Consider the following 17843-nt stretch of genomic DNA (forward strand, 5'->3'; position numbering starts at 1 on the left):
GGACTTATCTAACTCTGGGGGATACGGTAAACAAGATAAAGTCCTAAAAAGTCAGCGTGTTCCTTTTAAAGCAAGTTCACACTGCACGATTTTCAAAGTCGTCAGATCACCATTCTTTTCACACTACATGACTATCTGGGTAACATTCAGTCGCTGCTGAGTGATCGACGACGGGGGTTTCACATTGCATGACTCTACAAGAGGAAGAATCGCAGACAACTCTGTCTGGTCCTCAAACTATGTTTCACAACGTGAGAAGTGATAAGGGAATAACGCGAGAGCACATGTGAGGCTGGAATTGTTATTAAAATGATAGCCAGCAAGAAGCTTGCGATCCAAATTTTCTGTGCTGCTTTGCAGCGAAATGGGGGAAAAAGGGGGAAAAAAAGATTATGGAGGAGGAAATGGTTGAGGAGACACAGGGAGCAAGGATTGTGTTCTGCAAAGAAAGATGGAGGTAAATAAATAATTTTGCAATGTGCTGCTGTTGCGGCTGGTCAAGCAAATGTTTGTGCTTTGTTTCTGTTTGATATAATTGTAGATATATCTATTAAAATACTGATATTATGGTCTATACTCCTCCCTGAACCTCCCGCTGCCCTGTATCTTGCTCTCTCATTGGCTGTAGGTCATCTCCAATGTCATTTTCAGTCAAAACACATTTCACACAGCAGGATTTTGAATTCTCTCAGATCGTATCTTTGATAATTCACACTGCGTGATTGTCACTCGCGTGAAAGAGCACCGATTTGCCTCTGATTTTGGGCATTTAGCGATTGAAAATCGGGCTAAAATCATGCAGTGCGCATTATTGACATTGTTTATACTTTGTTGGTTCTAATGAAAAGATTTGTTGGGTGGATTCTGACCAAGTTAAACACATCTGATTGGCCATTGCGTCACACACTCAACAGATATGTCTGCAGATAAGCTCAAACCTGCAAAAACACGTTGTAAATAGAAACCATTGACCCTCTTCATATGCTTGCGCAAACATTCGCGTGAGCTTTTTAAAGCAGCCAGTATACCGGTACTGCAGAACGGCAGGTATCATCACATTAAATGATCAAATAAGTCTTTGGCGGCTGCCAAAATATTTTCAATGCAGGAAAACCCCTGATCAGAAATAATTTATTTATAGTAGATTATTATAAAATTATAAAAAATATATGTGACATACTTCCAGCCATAGTATGAAAAAAAAAAAAATCAGAGCCAGGAGTTTAAACCAATTAAGCACTGGCACAATTACTAATGAATTGTGTTAGAATTATTTGTTTTGGTGAAACAAATATGATTTTTAAACATTCATATGCATGTTCAGTAATTGTCTGAGACTGAAGTATATATCCTGTGCTCTCTGCAGTGTGATGAGTGTTTGTGCTGGCAGCATGGGACGTGTATGGGTCTGTATGAGGACAGCGTGCCAGACAGCTACAGCTGCTACATCTGCAGAGACCCACCAGGTGAGAGACTTCCCCAAAACCATCTCCGTTTAGTGTATATTAACTTTCGTTTTGGAATTAGTCTAACTGGACTGATGTGTGTTGGATTACGATCAAAAAACATGGCAACCACATCAATACATTTTGTTGTCTGGCTTTTTGTTAATGTGTTAATGTGCTTTTGTCTGTATGCAGCCCAGAGGCAGAGTCAAAGATACTGGTATGATAAAGACTGGCTGAGCAGCGGTCACATGTATGGCTTGTCTTTCCTGGAGGAGAACTACTCCCACCAGAACAGTAAGAAAGTGACAGCCGCCCATCAGCTTCTAGGGGACGTCCACCGCGTGTTTGAGGTCCTGAACGGCCTTCAGCTCAAGATGAGCATCCTACAGTAAGTAATTCCTTTTCTCTAGTGCTCTTGATGTGACCAACTATTATTAAGTAAATGTGTGGAAGTGCCAGTGAAAGCTTCAGTTATAAATCAGAGCTGCCCCCTGTTTTAGGACACAAGCCCATCCAGACCTGAAGCTCTGGCGGCAGCCCTGGAAACCTGTAGATGGCCTACGGAGGAAGGCGGCAGGTGATTCCGGCATAGCTACTCCGTTCCCTCCCTCACCCCCTGAAATGGGAGTGAGCGAATTTGAGACGTTGAAAAGCGAAGTCCCATCGCCCGTGGAGACGCATTGCTCTTTCCAGGACTCGTACATTAGCAGCGATCACTGCTACCAGAAGCCGCGTACGTACTACCCAGCGGTGGAGAGAAGACTTGTGGTGGAGACGCGGGGTGGTTCTGAGCTGGAGGACAGTCTTAGGAGCACTGAGGACCTTCTAGAGATGGCCGAGCAGAGGTATAGCATGCCGCTGGACCACGACCAGCACAAGCTTCAGCTGGCTGAACGCTCTTTTAGTAAGGTAAGGCCAAGTGCACACTACAAGACAAATGCTTGCCAGCCAGTGCGCATTTGAAGACTTTGCGTTTTCTTTGTTAGTGCACATTGGACTCAACTTGTCACAGACTAATTGCCTCAATTACAAGATCATTGTCCTGCCCAACTGTAGCTACGATCCTATGTGCGCACATAGCAGCGTAATAAGTCACATCTGTTTTCAAACCAGTTTGAGATCTGTTGTTAAAACAGTTTAAAATCTGTCGTAGTATCTGCAAATAGTCACCGCATGTCTTACAATTGTGCACACTAGAAGATCATCACTGAATTAGTTCAGGTTTTATGCACTGCAAAACAAAATGCATGAAATCCAATTTGCTTAACCCTCATCCTTCCCTCTGGTCATTTTGACCCAGAACTCATTTTTAAATTTTTAATTGAGTGTTCAGTGGAGTGGTCAAAGACCCTATGACTTTTGTCACACTTGAACTACGAATACAAAAAAAAAAAAAAATTATATATATATATATATTTCTTTTTTTTTTTTTTTTTTTTGTGGTTGAAATTTAAAACGGCAACAAATCCTTCCCTTGCGGGTCGATTTGACCCCTTAAAGGGTAACTTCAGTGATTTAACATTAAGCTTTGTATCAGTAGAAACCTGGTAGTATATTCGAATTATGGTACTTTCCTCCCTCATATCCCCTGAGACGAGAGAATTATGCATTTTATTTCTGGAAAAAATCCTCAAATATCGTCATTTTGCGTCATCGGAGGATTTTTGGCCAGAGGCAAGAGACTACAGGAGCTAGTTCTGCATGTTTTCAACCCGCCCACAAGGGACGGATCTCACTCACAGAATGTAAATGAGCACGGCCGCTCGGCTCGGGCATTCAGAACGGAGCAAAGTGAGTGTTTCAACTTGTCAGTGAATCCCTATGAAAGTTTAGCTTCCATAGGCATGATCTGAAAACGTGCCAGACTGGACACGCGCCGAGAATGACTGCCACGCTTCCCTCTGCTCAGCTCTTCGCTCTCGTGATGAATGAGATCTGACTCCTGCTGCGTTTGCGCCGTGACTTTCGTTCGGCTCACTCACACTTTATTGAAAAGACACGTTCAGGGATACCCAATAGCCGTGGCTTTGGGAGTGGCCTCGTAGGGCAGCGAAGCAAGTGCATTCTGGGAGTTGTTGTCTTTCATCCATATGAGACAAAAATACATTTTCTGTCTTTTCTCAGTCTAGAAGGCACCAAATTCAAAAATAATTTCACATTTCTACCACATAAATGACAGTTTAAATACACATTCATCTTTCCAACGCTGAAGTGCCCCTGTAAGAATGAATGGAATGCGAGGAATGCTTCAGTACACATAGAAAATTATTCAAAATCAAACTAAAAATGCTAAAACTTTACCAAAAAATGTATTTTATAATGTCTACATGTGTATCTGAATGCAAAAACTGACTTTAGGACCCAGCGGATCAGCTGATTTGCTCCATATAGAACTACAAGTCCATCTAGTGGCAAGAGCTATCAAATATCATCTTATATTGTTTTTCCACAAGAGGTCAGCAAAGACACCCAATGTAAGATATTTTGAGCTGAATTCAAAGGATTATGCATGAAAGTGTGATTTATTTTGAATTTAAATTGAAAGAATGTGATGAATGTGATTTTAAATTACAATTTATTTATTTTTTATTGATAAAATCTAGTCATTTAAAGGTAAATAAAAATGAGCAAAACAGAAGAAATGGCTGGCCGGACACTGAATCCAAAAAAGACTGAACTCTAGGAAAATACAAAATTTATTTGGTCAATTGCATGGTGCAAAAAAGTGCAAGTGAGGTAAAAACGGAGGAGCCTGAGCAGACGCTTCAGCAGATTGCTATCCTCAGTGGAAGGTAAATAAAAAATAAAATAAAAATAACACACAATTTCCAAAAGAATTGCATTAAAAAATAGAAAACATATCAAAATGAACTTTCTGGACAAAAAAATAAGTAAGTATAATTTTAGGGCTTCGGGTCATTTTGACCCACGAGGGAAGGATTTGTTACAAAGTGTGAGGGAAGGATGAGGGTTGAGGAAGGAAGAGTGCTTTCGCCCAATCATATTCAGTATGTAGAAGGTACAAAATAATTCCTTGAACTAGAACATCCCGCTCATGTCCATCGCCGTCATTATAACCTTTACATTCTTTCTGATTTGAGTGATCCATCGGCATCAGGCTAGTTAAAAGTGTTTAACGTGCGAGTTCTGGCTAAAAATGCAGTTTTATTATGGGCCGTTGGCATGAAATGTACACGTGATGGAGCGCTCTCAGAGCGAGTGAAAACCACGACGCTCCGACTTTTAAAAAACCCGCTCCTCACTCCATTCAAAATCACACCGCTCTACTCCGCTCGCATATTCTGTGCTAGGATGAACAAACTTCTCATTGATTTCACATTATTGATAACACACCAAAGATGCGACTCATTCGTTTCTGTTTCCAGGAGCTGGAGTCACGTATGAAACGACTGGTTTCCGCTGAGCAGGAAAAGAGTTGTGTGGTGGAAATCAAGGAAGAGGAGCCTGACCCCGTGACCCCTGACCCCAAGCCTGACCCTGATCTTGTGCTGCACCAGCAGTGGCAACTGAACCTGCTGGAGCACATAGAAGCAGTGCAGGACGAAGTGACACACAGAATGGACCTTATTGAGCGAGAACTAGACGGTGAGACTCTTTACAGTATTTTTAAACCTTTCTGGTTGTAAAGCATAAATATAATTTCAGATTATTGTTCGTATTAACATGTTGAAATCACTGTGCAGTGCTGGAGAGTTGGCTAGACTACACCGGTGAGCTGGAGCCTCCCGATCCGCTGGCGCGCCTCCCTCAGCTGAAACATCGCATCAGGCAGCTCCTGACTGACCTGGGAACAGTCCAGCAGATCGCACTCTGCTCCTCGTCCTCTTGAGGGCGCCAGAAAACACGCAAATGGCTCAAACTCAATTCAATGTACAATGGAGTCCCTCTGGCAAGAAAGTGCTGAAATGATTACGTGCGCCTGGTTTTTGAGAGAAACCCCCTAAATGAATCAAGCTAACGTTAATGTGGCGGTTTCTGTGGCACATGCATGCTGGAGTGACCGGTGTGGTCAGCAGTTTAACAGTTGTCAACGGTTAACAAAAGACTGGAGGCCAACAATATCTGATGCAAACAACAGTTTATTTTATTTTTGGTATTTGTGGAATTTAATGCTTCATTGTAGCACTTAGCTGTGTCTGTTATAGACTTAGGAGGTTTTTTTTTTTATTTCCTTAGTATCCTTGACATGCTAAATAATCATTTTATGTTCATTCATAAGTGATCGTTTTGGACTCTCTCGGCACGTCTTTGCTCTGAGTAAAGAGCTTAAGGACCCGAATGGTATTTTGCTGTAGCTAAAGAAAAAATGTTAAATATGACTATAACAATATGAAAATATATTTTAATCTGAAAATACTTGCATTTTACTTCTATATTTGTACTTAAAAGTCAAGTAATCTTGTAAATAACCCAACCAATTGCTTATTCGTGTTCTTTTTTTATTTCTGATTGAAACTTGTATTTACAGTAAAGACTTTCTGTAATCTCTGATCTGTTGTGAATACTGTAGTTGTGGGCTTTCTGCCTATAACCTTCTAATTTTTGACACGATTGATGTTGCTTGCATTTCAGAACAGTGGGCTTTGTTTCCACTGGTACATTAAACAAGCACAGAATGTTGTTCTCTTGCATACTGAAATTTAATATGTATGTTTTTCTTTTTTTCCCAATGATTCTGAACCGTTTCTGATTCTGTTTTGTTATTTTTGTCTGTTGCTTTCAAGCCTACAATATTGTTTTTTGATTGAGACATTAGATGCCTTTAAGTTATTGTAATTGTGAATTTAAGTTATTGATTCTGCCACCTTTTTACTTCTGTCCATTGGTTTTCTTTTATACAGTGCGAGTCTGAGTATTGTATGGTCAAAGAGAGAACAAGAGAAAAGCTGGGGCTTTTTTAGTGTTCTCGCCCTTTGGTGTGTGTGTGTGTGTGTCCCTCTAGACTATTACTGTCATAATAAAAAAAACAACTGCGCCTGATATCATATTTCAGGCCAATTCGAGTGTCATTCACCCTCAAATATGCAAACTACATTTGTTATAAATCTGTGAATTTATAAAATCCTGCCGACTGGTATTTGAAGGGTTTGTTTCTCTGTACAGTGAGCAGTCCATTGACTGTTCCTCAGTATTGTCTATTGTATTTTTTATATCTGCCCAGTTGCTTTCCAGTCTCTGGAAATTTAGTTATGGATTAAGTATTGCAGTCTTTTTTACATTTAATTTTTCCATTGTTGGCATCTTTTTTTTGCATTGGGGTCCCATGGGAATCTATAAGTTCTGACAAATATTGACACATAATCCAAATGCCAGAAAATAAATGCAAATATTTAAACTCAAAAAAGTTGTTTGTTTTTCCTAGAAGGTTGTGGTAATGTCTTAAATGTGTTTTTTTTTTTTTATTGCGAGGTCACTACATAATTATAATTAGCACTTGTAAATAACGTAAACTTAAATGTTTAAGTGAACGTTTATTTTTTAAAAAGCCACAATATGTCGCTTATTCAAAACAAAGGCGTAGCTTGATGATCCCTTGATTTCCGCTTCTTCTGCTCATGCGCATGTGTGGTAACAGTGCTGTTTTAATATTAGATGCATTATTTGAGTGTGTTGAAAGTTATGTTATAATGTTTCTCTGTGCGTTCGCTCTGCGGCTACTATGAGACACTTGTTGCGCACTTCAGTGAGCTAGATGTATATTAGGCACGGTAAAACATAGTATCGTGGTAAATCAAGAAAACCAGATTTAAACAATAAGACTAACTGTGTTGACCTTCTCAGATCAGGTATAACATTATGACCATTAAACCTATATTGTGTTGGTCCCCCTTTTGCTACCAAACAGCCCTGACCCGTCGAGGCATGGACTCCACTAGACCCCTGAAGGTGTGCTGTGGTATCTGGCACCAAGATGTTAGCAGCAGATCCTTTAAGCGCTGTAAGTTGCGAGGTGGGGCCTCCATGCATCGGACTTGTTTGTTCAGAACATCCCACAGATGCTCGATTGGATTGATTGATTTACCACGATCTGGGGAATTCGGAGGCCAAGTCAACACCTCAAACCATTCCTGAACCATTTTTGTGGCACATAGTGCATCCTGGTGCCATGTGTTCCCCAGAAAGCGACGCACACACACCCGGCCATCCACGTGATGTAAAAGAAAACGTGACTCATCAGACCAGGCCACCTTCCTCCATTGCTCCGTGGTCCAGTTCTGATGCTCACATGCCACTGTTGCCGTTTTCGGCGGTGGACAGGGGTCAGCATGGGCACCCTGACTGGTCTCTGGCTATGCAGCCCCATACGCAACAAACTGTGATGCTCTGTGTATTCTGACACCTTTCTATCAGAACCAGCATTAACTTCTTGAGCAATTTGAGCTACAGTAGCTCGTCTGTTGGATCGGACCACACGGGCCAGCCTTCGCTCCCCATGTGCATCAATGAGTCTTGGCCGCCCATGACCCTGTCGTCGGTTCACCACTGTTCCTTCACTGGAGCACTTTTGATAGACACTGACCAATGCAGACCGGGAACATCCCACCAGAGCTGCAGTTTTGGAGATGCTCTGACCCAGTCGTCTAGCCATCACAATTAGGCCCTTGTCAAACTCACTCAAATCCTTAGGCTTAACCATTTTTCCTGTTTCTAACATCACCTTTGAGGACAAAATGTTCACTTGCTGCCTAATATATCCCTCCCACTAACAGGTGCCGTAATGAAGAGATAATCAATGTTATTCATTTCACCAGGTCATAATGTTGTGCCTGATCGGTGTTTGATAACAAGTAATTGTTTTATGCAGATGAATGTATCCAAACAGTTGCTCGTCTGTAATAAAACACATAATATGTTAAAATTGTCTTTGGTGTTTCCATGGTTACTACAAAATAAAACCGGAAATCGAGGGTAATGCGGCGATGATGTCATTGATAGGAGACGAATTGACACGGTCCGTGTTCTGGTTAAAATCGCTTATTTCTCTGGATTTAAACATTCTTGGAAACATTTGGGATAATGTCAGTACACAAGTCAACAAAACATATAACATCGTTCTAGTCGATTTAGAATATTTGAATCCAAAAATCGTACATATTGTGCATTTAAACCCTATAAATCTGCATAATTGTAACAAATCAAACTTTTTTTTTTATTCTACAGATAAAGAAAACTGAAATGCATGAATAGATCTAATAACATTAGCCACTGTTAAATATTCTGGTATGTATTTAAATAATTATTAAATAAATGTAATTTAGAATGTTTTTGCACTTTAGTTGACCGATTATTTAAATATAACTTTTCCAATTAATATTGGAAGTTGATTTATGCCCCACGTTTGATAATTACTGGTGTGTTGTAGAATAAATGTTTTTTTGTTGTTGTTTTTTTGACAATACACTATTATAAAAATGTGTATAAAATAAGTTAAATGTGGACTTTATCTTCACGGAATAAAGACACACACACCTGTCCAGAGGCTGCTCGCGTGTTTTGAGTGGCTGTCGGCTCTCGTGAGCTCCTCCTCCGCCAGCGCGAGGAAGCAACTAGATCACCGCCTCGCTCTCACACACACACACACACACACACACACACACACACACACACTCTCCAGTCACTACAACACGCTGCACACTCACCCTGCCCGCGCTCACTTCTTATCCAGCACGTTTTGATCTTCGTGAACGGTGAGCAGTGATATATTTTCATTTTTGAAGTCCTGGCATGAGTGTTTATCATAAAGTCGGTGAGTTGGTCAGCTCGTGCGCGAGCGATGCACGCGAGCTAACGGCAGGCTAGCGCCAGACAACGACAGAAGGAGACCTAACGTTAGCCAGCCAGTCCATAATACTTAATAAATAATTATACAGCTATTTTGTCAATAATAGATATGGAGGAAGGTATCGCTCTTTCCTCGTCGCTGCTTGAAGCCTGGATGTGGCTGATAACTGACACCAGCTAGTCCTGTCATATCTAGTCAGTGCGTATTTGTTGTAAATTCAGACTATTCGATGAAATTGGGCACATTTGATCCATAATTTGAGTGTCCTTTTATGTCATGTTTTGTTTTGTTAGTTTGAGCGTGTTTAGCTCTCTGAACTGTTGAGTTTAACTTCTTCCTCCAGGACCCGCCGCTCGGACTTTAGTCTCTCCGGGGAGGGAGATGAGCTGGGCGATGTTTATATGATGTTGTGGAAGCCGAGGGTGTAAAACATGAAACTCTGTTATTATCGGTGTTGCTGAAGCCTTTCTGTGTGCGTCATCCATACTATACTGTCTCAAATGTGTCCTTAATACCGCTTAAGCCCTCGGATCAGGAAACTGGTAATAAATACTGTAAGTTACTGCTGTAAATACCCCAGGGCAGATCGTGGGGCATATCTGGCTGTTTTATAAAGGGCTGCTAACCCAGTTACCCAAAATACTTCAAGAGAAACAACACAACACCAGCAAAGCCATCTGATGAGTGTTATGAGTCCAGATGCTCTAGTGCAGGGCTGCGCACTAACAAGTGGGACAAACAAAAACATTAAAAAAATATTTGGGCCGAGCCAACAGACGGGTACTAGCTATTGATAGCAGTTATATGACATATTTAACCTCTTAACTGTCAGGCTTATCATGGGGCATAGACCCCAAAATTACATTTCCATCTTAAATAGAGCACACCAATCACAACAAACTGGGCCATCTGACCAATCAGAGTAGAGTAGACCAATCACAACAGACTGGGCCATCTGACCAATCAGAGTAGAGTAGACCAATCACAACAAACTGGGCCATCTGACCAATCAGAGTAGAGTAGACCAATCACAACAAACTGGGCCATCTGACCAATCAGAGTAGAGTAGACCAATCACAACAAACTGGGCCATCTGACCAATCAGAGTAGAGTAGACCAATCACAACAGACTGGGCCATCTGACCAATCAGAGTAGAGTAGACCAATCACAAGCTTTGTGTTCCTCTACAATAATTCATAACATTTAGGTTGATTGACATTCCTAAATTGATATAACTTATGTATTCAATGCAAGCTCTGACCATCAGCTGTGATGATGCCTTCCATCACCTTGAACCCTCATTTACCAAATCAGTGTGAGCTGTTATTTCAGGTCCCACAAGAGAAGCCTTTGGCACACATGCTGATAATGCGCACCTGGATGGGATGTGTTTAAAGAGCCTATTCATGCCTGTGTCCCCGTGAGGATGCTCCGCAGGAGGGCTTGCTTTATCTGCCTAATTTCACTTAGTGCAGTGGAGATGTTTTACTGCATGGCTAGTAGCGGACATCGCATGGGTGTTTTTAGGCTGTTCCCAACTAAAGATTTTTCTAATTGACTACGTTCATTTAAACAGATACTCCACTACTCACACGTTTATTATGTTAGTTTAATTATTTAAATATATACAGGGGTAATGCAGCACACCGGGCTAAGTAATGAATATGATTTTGTTGGGGAGGGAAAAACCAGCAAGGACACTTACTAAACATTTATTTTCAGCCGGTGTTGGCTGCTGATCCGCCATCTCCACACTATACCAAGCACATTGCTGGACAGATCACACTTGTTTTCGCTGTTGTTCTATTGATGCTGTTTGCTAGGGGTGTAACGATACACCTATGCCACGGTTCGGAGCCACGTTTCTGTTCTGTTTGCTGTAGAGTCAGGGTCCATTGTGGGCACCAGCAATAATAACACTAGATTCACTTTTAACTTAATAATAACAACAATAATTTAACTTTATACATTGGCTACACGTTTCCTTTAGAGCAGTTAGCGGTTTAACATCTCATCTGAAGGACGGTGCTTGTTACAGTATAGTGTCCCCATCACTATACTGGGGCATTAGGACCCACACAGACCACAGGGTGAGCGCCCCCTGCTGGCCTCACTAACACCTCTCCCAGCAGCAACCTAGTTTTCCCAGGAGGTCTCCCATCCAGGTACTGACCAGGCTCAGCCCTGCTTAGCTTCAGTGGGAAACCAGTCTTGGGCTACATGGGTGATATGGCTGCTGGTGTAATAAACAGAATGCACATCATAACTGCATGAAAATCCTTCCCAGCTGAAGGCCAATTTATACTTCTGCGTCGAGTGCACGCAGAGGGTACGGCGTACCCTACGCATAGACGCGTTGGATACGCCGTACCCTACGCCGTAGCCTGACGCGCACCTCTCCAAAAATGTAACAACGCGTCAATTCTACGCGGACCGCAAGCGCTGTGATTGGTCTGCCAGAACCCTTCCCTCAGGTCAATAAATAAATAAAAAGTGTGTGTGTGTGTGTGTGTGTGTGTGTGTGTGTGTGTGTGTGTGTGTGTGTGTGTGTGTGTGTGTGTGTGTGTGTGTGTGTGTGTGTGTGTGTGTGTGTGTGTGTGTGTGTGTGTGTGTGTGTCAAGAAATGGGATGATAGTTCCTTACGACTGCTATAACACAATATTTTGCAGTCCAGCGATTCTTTATGGTAGTAAATAAATACATAGATCCGCTGAGTATAGTTTATTTATTTTCGCATTAAAACCAAAGATGTTTATCAAGAACAGGGACACATTAGGGTATATTTCGTGAATGAAGTCTCCGCAACAACAATCGCTTGCTGAGCCACCGCTGCTGAAAACAGCGGCCACGAGCTCCGCATGGTTTCACAAATGCATTCCAGCGCCAGATCGCCTTATTTAACTTTTCTAATCAACTAGAGATGCTTAATTTGTATTAGATACAACAACTCAAGCTGCAAGAAAAGCCGCTCTCTCACGCCGCATTCACACGGGGCGTCGGCGTCAACGCTTCTCGTTTACTTTGAATGGGTGACGTCATGCGTTGCCGAACTGAATTGTGGGTTCCGTCGCGGCGCTTCACTCGCGTTGCAAGCGGCAAAAGTTGAAGATTTCTCAACTTTTCAAGCGCCAACGCAGGCGTCATCCAATCAGATCACCCTATGCAAATATCCTAGAGCAGACGCTAGCCAATCGCGTTTGTTTAAAACACCGGTGAATGAAGAGTGAATGAAGAGTAAAGAACGATCTAAAATGGAGGAAAAGCTAATAATTGCGGTGGATAATCACCCGGTCCTTTACTACCAATCATTATTTACATACCGGGACACAAACTGGAGAGACCAGGCCTGGAAGGAGGTGGCAGAGACGGTTGGAGAATCTGGAATGTATCATGCTTGTATTCCGTCCGTGTACTCTGTTTATCATTGAATGACAGCAGCATATCATATCATGTGTGGCTCAAATAGGCGCTATCCCCCAGCCAAATGAGGAATCAAATATTAAAGTGATCAGTTTTCATACACAAAATAGTCTCACAGACTAGCTGTCAAAAAAGGCGCTTTTTTTGTGTTGTGTTGTGGTCCAAGCGGCAAGTAATGTGATTAGCTGTTGTCACTATGATGGTCGCGTCAGCACCAAGCTTCAGCCACGCCCTCCATCAAGCGTTGACGCCGAAGCCCCGTGTGAATGCGGCGTCACTGCTGCTGATATTCCGACATGAATGTACAGATTCTACACATCAAGCTGCTTCTTCTTCGGCTGTTGTCTTGATTACACCAACATGCCCGAGGACACTGCCTACTAGCGTCTGCATGTTGAATTGCACATTGACGCAGACAACAGCGCAGAAGTATAAATGCTCACGACGGCGTCGGCTACGCGCGTAGCCTACGGCGTACACTACGGCGTACACTCGACGCAGAAGTATAAATGGGCCTTAACACGCGTCAAACCAGTTACATGATTTATTGGTACTTTAATTTCATGAATTACAAATTGATAGGGATGCACGATATATCGGCAACATATCGTTATCGGCCGATAAATGATTATTTTTGATGTTATCGTTATCGGTCCAATAAGAAAATTTGACCGATATAGTCAAGCCGATAGATAATGTATTATTTCCTTCAGCTGAGACGGACGCGCTGTCCACCATGATGGGTTTGAATTGCTCTAAATATGTTTGGAATCACTTCGAAAAGGAAAATACAGTTATGTGCAACATGTGCAGCGCAAGTCTTCTATAATCTATATAAAATGATAATGAGAATAGAATAGGCTGTAAAAGAGCGGTGTGTTTCAGCGCGTTTGTTGAGGGAAGAGCGCGCCCACGGAGTTACACCTTCATGACGAGCACAGTCAAGTTCGCTTGCGCATTCACAGCCTTTTGTGCCATTGTAAGTTGTAATATTATATTTATTATTATTCTGTGTATGTAATATCATATAGGATGCGTTTGGTTGAGTTAATAAACGATGCAGTAAAGCACTTCATTGTACCGGTCTTTAGCTTCAGCGCGCGCCCACGGAGTTACACCTTCATGACGAGCACAGTCAAGTTTGCTTGTGCATTCACAGCCTTTTGTGCCATTGTAAGTTGTAATATTATATTTATTATTTTGTGTATATAATCCCATATAGGATGCGTTTGGTTGAGTTAATTAACGATGCAGTAAAGCACTTCATTGTACCGGCGCGCGCATTTCAAACAGAAATGCACAGCATTAATAACTACTGGGACTGTCCTATACATAACACTGCAATGAGAATATTTCTGTTATAAAACGTAGTGAATTCTCTGGGTTTAGTTGTTTTTCAGCGCGCTGTTGTGGGAAGCGTCAACAACGCATTCTGACCAGCACAGTCAAGTTCGCTTGTGCATTCGCGTCATTTTAAGCATATGTAAGTCGTAATATTACGTTTTTGTAGTATAAACATCTGATTAAAGTCATATAGGATGTGTTTCGTTAAGTCAATAACCCGCAGTGCTTCACTGTACCGGTGATCATCTTAAGTTTCAGCACGCTCTCAAACAGGGGAAGAGCATCCACAGGAGTTATAACCCTTCACCTATGCGTGATTTTGTGCTAATATAAGTTGTAATATTATATTTATTTTGTATAAATATCTGATTGTACTCATATATGATGCGTTTAGTTGTTAATTAAACTTCTAAGCGCTTCAGTTTATGGTTGTTTGTTCATTCTCTCCAGCTTCAGCGCGCTCTCAAACAGCAACATTATTCCTAATAGACTAGACTAATATTACAGATGTTTACTATTACTGTAATATTAAACTTTTTTTTTTTTTCAAAAACACAGAAGCATTATTTTTTATAATTAGCACTTTTATTGTTCTCGTATCATTTCCATCAACAATATGGTTTGATTAAAACCATTTCTTTATCGTCTGTGCGGAGGTTATTTCATGCACTTGCATTCTGATTCTTTATTATGCAGCCTAAGTAATGCTGTTCAATTACTTGTTTGCATTATTTAGGTATATTATTTTTATTTTTTAGACAATATAATTTTTGGTAACATTTTACAAATAAGGTCTCATTTTATTAATGCATTAACTATCATTAACAAACAGAGAGCAATAACCTTTGTTTCTTTTAGTAATAAAATGTTTGTGTTTTGTAACAGTCCATTCACAGTTCATACCTAATGTTAAAAGACACAACTTTGGGTCTGAATATGATGAGATTAACATGAACTAAAATTAATAAATCCTGTTGAAGTATTGTTCATTCATTGTTGGTTAACTTATACTAACCAAAATTAAACCTTATTGTAAAGTGTTAAAAAAAAATATTTGGCCATAGGAGTGTAAAATTAATTTGAAAAGGTAAGGAATCTCACACTGGTTCAAATAGGCTACTGTAGTGTATAGGTTTGATTTATGTTGAAGTGTTTGGGACATGGCTTTTAATGGTGAGCCTTTTGTTTTTGTAATCAGGCTCTCAGAGTTTATTAAAATTTGTATTAAGATTTATCGGCCAATATATCGGTTATCGGCTTTCAAATATTAAGAATTATCGGTTATCGGTATCGGCCAAAATGTTCATATCGGTGCATCCCTACAAATTGACATCGTAAATTTGACATGCTTGTAGTTTGTTTCTCTTGTGCTTGTAGTTTGTTTCTCTTGTGCTTATAATATACGCCGTGATAGGGTAACTAAAGAGTGTGCGCTATGAGTGCAGTATAACGGCTCATAGGACAGGAAAGCGGCTTTCTCAAGCTACGAAAATGACGATGTTGCTGGGACTCCAAGGTAGCACTTAGCCTACCTGGCTAAATGTTGTGATCGATGATCAGCTAAAATTCACTGACCACATTACTGCAACAACCCGGTCCTGCAGATTTGCATTATACAACATTAGGAAGATTAGAGCCTTCCTATCAGAGCAGACCACACAACTCTTGGTCCAAGCTCTTGTTCTCTCCAGACTGGACTACTGTAATGCTCTTCTAGCAGGCCTTCCGGCATGCACTATCAAACCCTTGCAACTGATCCAGAATGCAGCGGCGAGGGTGATCTTTAACGAGCCGAAGAGAGCGCACGTCACGCCTCTCTTCATCAGACTCCACTGGCTACCAATAGCCGCTCGCATCAAATTCAAGGCACTGGTACTCGCCTTCAAAGCAACCACTGGCTCTGCACCAATTTACCTTAACTCGCTTGTTCAGACATACACACCCTCCAGGAGTTTGCGTTCTACCAGTGAACGACGCCTTGTGGTGCCATACCAGAGAGGCATGAAATCACTGTCACGGACCTTTTCCTGGACTGCCCCCACCTGGTGGAATGACCTGCCTGTCTCAATTCGAGCAGCCGAGTCTGTAGCCATTTTCAAAAAACATCTAAAGACGCATCTCTTCCAGCAGCACCTGATCAATCAAGAATAGCACTTAACATTCTATTCATTTTTCTGTCTGTCTAATTTATTTAAAAAAAAAAAAAATCCTGTGTGTTCTGTGTTAGATTAACTGAGACTTGTTACAGCACTTGCATACTGTAGCCTCTGACTGTTGTAGTTGCTTCTATTGCTCTCATTTGTAAGTCGCTTTGGATAAAAGCGTCTGCTAAATGACTAAATGTAAATGTAAATGGGGAAACTGGTTCTCTCTCTTTGTCCTGAGCGATTGCCCAAGTCGCGTGACATGCACTTGGAAGACAAAAGTTACTGTATACTTAGCAAATAATATTATTATAATAATATTTAGTAAAAACACAGCTCTTATTAGTTGTTAAAAGTGTACTAATTACTATTTAATCTAATGTCATGGAAGAAAAAAACATTTTATGGCAAACGGTAAAGTGAGAGCTGTGCTGGGGCAGCAGGGGGCGGGGCGTGCTCGGTTCGACATGAGAGTATTGCGGTTCGATCCGTGGGTGGTGTATCGCAGTTTTTCGGTTCGAATATCGTTACACCCCTACTGTTTGCCCTCCTCCCATTGCTATGCCAACAACCTCCCTGGGTGACAGCTGTGCTGTTGTGTGTTTTCTCTGGTTCCTTAATTTCCATGGGCTCTGCTCCTCACAGCCCTCCATCAATCCACGCCTGCTTCTATTTCTGGTGGCGTCCCTCATGGGAGGACGGAGCTCATGGCCTCCTCTGGATTCCTGGAGAGGTAGACTGGTGGAGCTGAGGTTCCTCACGGGCAGAGCTGTTGTTTATCTGTCGGCACCTATCTGATCACTTTCCAGATCACAGCTGTCAGATCGCAATACAGCTCTGAGTTTTCTTTCATAATCCTAATTGGATTATTAGGCTGTATTTTTTTTTTAGAGGGAAAAAAGCTCTTGATTTCATTGTCTTGGCACTCAATCCTGCCATCAGAATGCTGCTACACGCTTTGTCTAATGAGCTGCATATTCAGTTGTTTTAGTCTTTTAATTGACTCCATAATCCTTTTGTACAGACATACTCAGAGCTAACAACTCAAACCAGCTGGAGCGACAGGCCCCGTGGATCAGGATCTGTGTGTAGCAGCATATCGTTTCAGACATGAGTGTGTGTCACTAAACCCCGTGTGTTTGATCTGGGAGCTTCTGACTAGGTGGCACAGCGTGAAGCAGACGAGGCTGTTCTCTCACACCTCTCTGAGAACCCCATCACTGAACGCCTGGCACTGACAGTATCTTTGTTTTGTAACAGTTGGATTACCTTCATTTTGACATGCTACGCTAACACCACCCTTCATTTAGCTCCAGTGGACATGCTTTAAGCACAATGTAGAGAGAGACCAATGCAGGTTGTGTGTAATTGTCCAATATGCAATATGTATTTTTTAGGGCTGCCCCCTAATAGTCGACTAAATGTTAGAATTAAAGCTAAAAAGCTTTCTGTTTGGAAATACAGGCACAACTTAATGTATAGAATAAAACTGGGTATTTAAATTTTTTTTGCAAAGAAGGCCTACTTGGGAAAAATGAGTTACACAATGATTGAGTCTTTAAAATCGCAATGAAACTAGTGGTCGAGCGATATATTCGGCAAGGCCGATTTGCCATTTTTTTTAAATATCGGCATGAACCGACAAGTTTTCCTGATTGGCCGACGTGTTAGAAGCGGGACTT

General features: G+C 41.4%; 2 protein-coding genes across 6 annotated transcripts in view; both read left to right on the forward strand.

Moving 5' to 3' along the window:
• Positions 1-6808, forward strand: part of phf20b (PHD finger protein 20, b) — a 33084-nt gene extending 26276 nt beyond the window's left edge. For all 4 annotated transcript variants that reach the window (XM_079801878.1, XM_079801880.1, XM_079801879.1 and 1 more), the window contains 5 exons: positions 1367-1466; positions 1641-1836; positions 1949-2357; positions 4835-5054; positions 5153-6808. In XM_079801878.1, the coding sequence (XP_079658004.1) occupies positions 1367-1466; positions 1641-1836; positions 1949-2357; positions 4835-5054; positions 5153-5298 (1071 nt within the window). In that variant the 3' untranslated portion in view covers positions 5299-6808. The remainder of the gene's footprint in view (positions 1-1366; positions 1467-1640; positions 1837-1948; positions 2358-4834; positions 5055-5152) is intronic.
• A 2216-nt stretch (positions 6809-9024) lies between these two features.
• Positions 9025-17843, forward strand: part of ndrg3b (ndrg family member 3b) — an 85401-nt gene continuing 76582 nt past the window's right edge. The window contains exon 1 of one of the 2 annotated variants that reach the window (XM_079801900.1): positions 9025-9157. The gene's annotated coding sequence lies outside the window, so the exon portion shown is untranslated. The remainder of the gene's footprint in view (positions 9158-17843) is intronic. The other variant, XM_079801901.1, reaches the window with a different exon arrangement.

Source organism: Gobio gobio, assembly GCF_949357685.1.
Source record: "Gobio gobio genome assembly, chromosome: 21".
NCBI classification, from domain to species: domain Eukaryota; kingdom Metazoa; phylum Chordata; class Actinopteri; order Cypriniformes; family Gobionidae; genus Gobio; species Gobio gobio.